The sequence below is a fragment of the Solanum stenotomum genome, chromosome 12 (assembly GCF_019186545.1).
Source record: "Solanum stenotomum isolate F172 chromosome 12, ASM1918654v1, whole genome shotgun sequence".
Taxonomy (NCBI): Eukaryota; Viridiplantae; Streptophyta; class Magnoliopsida; order Solanales; family Solanaceae; genus Solanum; species Solanum stenotomum.
In genome coordinates this window covers 45,542,609-45,549,407 of record NC_064293.1, presented here as the reverse complement: position 1 = coordinate 45,549,407, position 6,799 = coordinate 45,542,609, and the positions used below count along the sequence as shown (strand labels likewise).

Genomic DNA, 6,799 nt, shown 5'->3' with positions numbered 1-6,799 from the left:
GGAGCTAACACATTCAGCAAAGGATAAAGATCCTCCTTTATCCAACCTCATATCTCTGTTCTGGTATGAAGGAGTGTCATAAACTATTTAACCAAAAATAATTAACTAGCTTAACAGACCTTATAAGAAATGATTAATTATATATATATATATATATAATTTAAGACAGACATGAATTTAAAAAAAATTAGAATCAACCTGTCTTGAATGTTATTTATGTAGCTATAATTCAATGAATAAATTATTTTGGAGATATAAAAATAATAATTTTGTGTAATATTTTTTTTATTTACTTGAGCCAATAGGGTCTATCTGAAACAACTTCTCTGCCATAAAATAGAGCCAATGAGTCAATATATTAAAATATGTATGCTAATCATCATTAATATCATGAGCATAGTAAAAATTCAAATACAAATATGTAGAGGTAAAAAAAATAAATGTTGTTGAGTACTACTAATTAGTTATGATAATGTCGTTTCAACAAAAGACTACTAGTGTTTGCCTCTTTTTCACTCATAGTGTTTCTAATTTTTTAATTTATCTGTTAAATTGATTAGCAAAAATATTCCTCCTTGGTACACATGTAAACATTACCTCTTTATAACAATAACCATGAAATTTTTAGACCAATATTTGACTGTACTTTAAAATAATTAAAAAAAACAGAAGGTGTAGAGCACAAGTTGTAACTCAGAAAGTAGTATTGCATGCATTAAAATATAGAAAGTCAAAGTAAGGAAGTTAATAGAAAAGGAATGGATAATGAATATGATTGGACCAGAATAGGGAAAGCAGCTGTATATATGTACAGTAGAGGTTCATGCTCCTTTAACTATGCCACAAAACACTCCCTCTTCCCAATATACTCACTCATGTTACTATTTTTAAAAGATTTGCATCAATTTTCCTAGTGGTGGATCATAGATGGCCCAAATCCTCCCTCATATTTTGTCTCAAAAAGGTGTGATGTATATATCTTGCTTGGGAAGGGATGCTATCAACAAATTAACTAAAAACAGTCCATTTTTCTGTGGGCGGCTTTGGTATTTCATGTGTATATACAACTGTAGAGTCTCCTTTGCAATAGTTTTGTCAGCCTTTCAACACCCCAATTAAGGTAAGTTGCAACTTGCAACTAGCACGTGACAACCACACCTTTTTTGTTAACTAATTATGTAGTATTCAATATGCATTCTCCAAGGAATAAGGTTAAAATTAGAAAACTTCAATAAGTTTAGGTATTATAAAGTACTCAATAAACTTTAATTAGTAACCTGTGATAAACAATAAGTTAAAGTACATTACAAAATTTAAAGTGTTAGAGTATGTAAGTCATAAAAAAACATGTCCTTTGCCAGAGCCACTTTGTTAAAATTAATGTCTAATATGAATATGTAATTTCTACACCAAAACTGCGAGCGATGAGATGCGTTTTCTTAAACAGCCAACTTGTGTTTCTTGTTATACTGCACTGCACTAATTCTAATTTATATCTGTGTATCTATCTCATCTTTTTCTTACATTCACTCAATTGAGCACCGCCCCCTGCCTCCCCTTTAAATAAATGTTTCCTCTTTACGTTTCAAATACATTGTTTTGATAAGAAAAAAAATGGGAAAACTAAGGAAATACCCTATAAAAGCAAAATAATTACAAGCATATACCCTTTTGGCCTTTATAATCATACCCCACTAAATAATTACATTATGTATCCCCAACTAATTTCGTTTAAGTGATACTAAATTAGAATCATAGTTATTGTATTGGTATCATAATGCTGATAATTTCGCTTAATTGATATTAAATCATTGTATATATATACTGTATTGATATCATTAAGGTTTCTTATTCATAAATTACTCATTAGTCAATGATACTATAAGAGTATATATATACTCTAGACTACAAGAAAAGTGTGAATTACATGGGGATTTTCCTGGGGATTTGTATGAAAATCTATAGGAAACTTATTTTCCTGCAAATTTTCATATTAATTCCCAGGAAAATTCCCATGTAATTCACACTTTTCTGATAGTGTCTTATAGAATCATTGGCTAATGATAATTTTTGAACAAGAAGCCTTAATGATACCATTATATATATACACTCTTACAATATCATTGACTAATGAGTAATTTCTGAACAAAATACATTAATGATACCACAACAATATACATATACCACGAGTCTGGAGCCTAAAGGGGAAAAAAAATTTGACAAAAATTTCAAAAGGGTATATCAATTTTTTTTTTAACCAAAGGGGTAAAATCGCTAGTGGGATAGCGATTTTGTTTTGACTCCGTTAAACAATCAAAATCGCTGACCTACCAGCGATTTTGTCCAAAAATTTTTTCATTTTTTAAAAGAAAATAGCTGTCTGTGCAGCGTTTTTGGGGAATTTTTTTATTTTTTTAAAAAAAATCTCTGCAATGACAGCGTTTTTTTAAAAAAATATATTTTTAAACTTAAAAGTATATTGAAAATTGCTCCACAGTTAGCGATTTTGGTGAAAATTTTTTTTTCTTTTTTTTAGATTTTGGCGGATTTTTTTTTAAAAAAAGCGCTGAGTAGTTGGTAGTACTAACCTTTGTCTATTCACGTTACTGATAAAAAAAGAAAAGTAAATTAATGAATGTAGGTTATAATTAACTTTCCGCTTATAGAAAACCACTTAAAGATTAAAAGAAAAAAAAATTCACCTTGGCAGCCATTTTTAAGAAAAAAAAACAATATTTTTCGCCAAAATCGCTATCAAGGTAGCCATATTTTGTTTTTTTAAAAAAAAAAAAAATTCGCCAAAAATGCTGCACGGGCAGCAATTTTCTTTTAAAAAATGGACATTTTTTTGGACAAAATCTCTGATAGGTCAGCGATTTTGATTGTTTAACGAAATAATGACGTCAAAACAAAATCGCTACCCCACTAACGATTTTACCCCTTTGATTAAAAAAAATAATAATATACCCTTTTGTCAATTTTTTTCGCCCTATAGGGTCTGGACTCCATATACCACTACCCAAACGAATGTAATGTTCAGATTGCTTAATCCAAAAGAAATGAACAACATGAAGCAACCGAATTAGCGGAATATGATTTGGATGGATAAACAAAAAAAGTAAGGAAATCTGCTTCATACATACGCATGAGAATCATACAATATTCACCGGCTTTGCGCAAAATCAGCTATTCCCGCCGCAAAGCACATTCTTTCTCACATTTTCTTTTTTGAGTTCATTATACAGATTAGTACTCCTTTTATTAAATAATCTAAAGAAGTAGTTAGCAATTAATTAATCCGTTTATGTTTTTAATATAAATTTCATATCATTGTACTAACAATGGGAAATAACTTAGTAGTCCTCGATACATGAACATGCTCCTAATCAGCTGGCATTTTGCACTTAATAATATTAACAAGATTTATAAAGATATATAGATACTTCGGATTCGATTCCCATGTGGGGAGCGTGGTTGTACTAATTATTTCCACGGCTCTGAATATATCGTGTCTCCGTATTCCTAGTTTTAATTGCATCCCCTACCAATTTTTTTTGTTTTACTGTGTTGAAGTCAGAATTTCAACTTTATGATGAGTTTTAAATTTTATAACCATGATTTTAAGTGTTAATACTTGGGTTCTAAACTTAATATTTGTATATGTTCAATAATTTTTTTAATAAAAACATATTATTTGAGCAAAAGTTACCGACTCCTATCTCCGCCTTAGCTTCCAACCGGAAGTTATCCTCATTTCTTTATTCCTTGGGCATAGTATTTACTAAATTTCAACAATTCACCTCAATTTTCGAACATCCACAAGTACTAAAAGAATAAAAATATGTCAAAAGATTTAAGTACTATCGGTTGCCTAATTCTTCTTATTATAATATATATAAATATGAATTTCGGTTGGGAAAGGAGGAGTATGGAGGGGGTTGATTAATTTGTTGACTACATACTTTAACAATTCATACAAGTCATTTTTCAATATATAAAGTTTTCGTGGATGAAATTTATCAGCAAGTAGTGAATTGTAATTGTTTCCGCCGTCAAAATGAATGGCAAGGACCGCTAAATCTTTAGTTTAAGATTAGTCAAAATGCAATTAGCACGCAATAAATATTGTGGAAGTAAATAGTATTAAAAGAATATTAGAGTCCACTAGAGCCAAGAAGGAGTGCAATTTGCAATATTGAAATGGACATGTAAATTGCAGTAGTATTATTCGTACTAACAAGTAGTGGCTAGTATTAATTAAAAAGATTAGTACTAAGAAGATGGCACTTAAGTAGAAAAATATGCGAATTAAGACTTAGTTGCCGGTGGCTAATTTTTTTTGCAAAATTATTAGTGTGACTTTTGGACACACCTACTAGCCATCATTCATGTACAATAATACTTTGAGAAGATTGATCAATTGCTGATCGAGACCTCTCTTTTTCCTTCTTTTTTTTTAGTATTTTATTGATTGAGATGTTTAAAATGTGACCATGAATAGAGTATGGTACGTTCAACAAAGTCACTAGTGACAGATTTGATAAACATCTACATCTCATTTTTGTGTGGGGATACAAATTTCAATTTTAGTACGTAAATAGAAAAAGATCTTAATAAGAATATCTAGGACACCTTAACATACACATTCCTAAACTTCTTTTTATTAAAAATATTAGTATAAGACATTTATAATTATAATACTGATATATAACGGATAACTATCCACGCTTAGATGGTTACAAGTTAATTTCTCATATCACTTAACGAATAATGATAGTATATTCTTTATATCTCTACCGAGTTATATTACATTACTTGCAGTGTTGATCTACATGGTTGCCGTAACCCAAATTATTTCCTTGATCAATATCATTATATCAGCCACATCACTTGGATGTACACTTGCATTTCGATAAGATTTAAGTAAAAAATATCATGATTTTTAATTTAACCTCTTTATATTGACTTGCTGACATAGACAAAGATTCATTGGACTAAAATTGATTTAAGCAGTTTGGCAAAATTATGAAGAAAAATCTCTCTGCTATCACGTGTCCTTTTTTATTTTATTATTATTGCCAATCTCACACAACTTGTACTATTAATGATAAAACCAATAGGCGCATATATTCATTTATTAATACTTGTGGAAAAATTAATACCATAAAAAAAGATACAATTTGAAAGAAAAAAGTAAAGTTAAAAAATTCCCCTCACGCTATATATAGAAGTGGCGTGTGTAACAGAGTTAAATGTGAATTGCAGATATCTTCTTTCCTTCTATAACTGAAAAATCCTAAATTACCAAGATTTTAGCACAAGAAACTTCTATTTACAAAAAATAACAGAAATGGATTGGGTAAGAGGTGAAGCAATAGGCCATGGAAGCTTCGGCAAAGTTAGTTTTGCAATACCCAGTAAACAGAGCACTCAAGTTATGGTGGTCAAATCATCTACAGCTTCTCGCTCAGCTACTCTGATGAACGAGAAGTTGATTTTGGATGAGATTAAGGGTTGCCCACAAATCATCAATTGCCTTGGTGACAGCTATTCATACGAAAAAGGCGAAAAATTGTACAATGTCTTGTTGGAGTATGCTTCAGGAGGTGCCTTGTCGGAAAAGCTCAAGAATTCCGGTGATCGTAAGTTGCTGGAGATTGAAATCAGAAAATACACCAAGTCCTTACTGAAAGGGCTACACTATATCCACAAGTGTGGCTATGTTCACTGCGATATTAAACCGCAGAATATTCTTCTTGGCGAAGATGGTCAAGTCAAAATCGCTGATTTTGGGCTGGCAAAGAGAATTGAATCAATAAAAGACGATAAATTGAGATGTGAATTGAGGGGTACCCCACTATACATGTCGCCGGAAATGGTCACCGCCGGCGAGCTAGACACTCCTGCCGATATCTGGGCACTTGGGTGTGTAATTGCTGAGATGGCAACAGGAGTTCCAGTCTGGGGATACTCAGATTTAGCCCAACTATTAATGAAAATTGGAGTTGGTGATGAGTTGCCTGAATTTCCGACGAAGTTATCGGAAGAAGGAAATGATTTTCTTGAAAAATGCTTCGTCAAGGACTCGAAAAAGAGATGGACGGCTGAGATGCTTCTAAAACACCCCTTTGTTGCTGATGAAGATGACACTGTTTTATTGAATGAAGAAAGATGCAACAGTGGCAGCCCTTCAACATCTCCAAGGTGCCCATTTGATTTCCCAGATTGGGTATCTGATGACTCTTCTGAATCATCAGTAACATATCCAATTACATCTTTGCCAATTCAAGAATTGCGGAATTTGAACGGCGGGTCATGGTCCACAACGCCGGCTGAAAGGCTGCGGGCATTGTTAAATGGTGAAATCAGACCTGAATCTGACTGGTCGGCTGCTGATGGTTGGGTCAGCGTTAGATGATGTCAAATCATTTATTAAGGTTTTCGGTGATTAGAGTCAGATTTACAGAGTTCTGCAGATTTTTTTTTCAACTAGCAGCTCTGTTTTTTTAAAAAAAATTAACTTTAGAGAATAGTCAATATCTTTTTTATTTTTTTGTACATAAATGTCAGTTCATTGTATATATAAAACAGAATGCAATTCTACATGAAACAAAGAGTGTAATTGGGGATCACTGATGTTTATTTTGTTTCTTGATTACTAGGTTTTTTTCCCCCAAAATCATGGCAATGAAACTACTGTTTTCCAAACTAATTTTAATTAAAAATATTTGAGGATCAATAAATTTTATTTTTAACATAAAAATTTGATCCGGTTCTTGGATCTCGTCGTCATCTTTTG

At 31.7% G+C, this 6,799-nt stretch overlaps 1 protein-coding gene across 1 annotated transcript; it reads left to right on the top strand.

The window, feature by feature from the left end:
- The first annotated feature begins 5,203 nt into the window (after positions 1 to 5,203).
- Positions 5,204 to 6,594, top strand: LOC125848760 (mitogen-activated protein kinase kinase kinase 20-like). The gene has a single exon (XM_049528685.1). The coding sequence runs from the start codon at positions 5,351 to 5,353 to the stop codon at positions 6,416 to 6,418; it is 1,068 nt and encodes a 355-aa protein (XP_049384642.1). The 5' UTR covers positions 5,204 to 5,350; the 3' UTR covers positions 6,419 to 6,594.
- Positions 6,595 to 6,799: the final 205 nt, after the last annotated feature.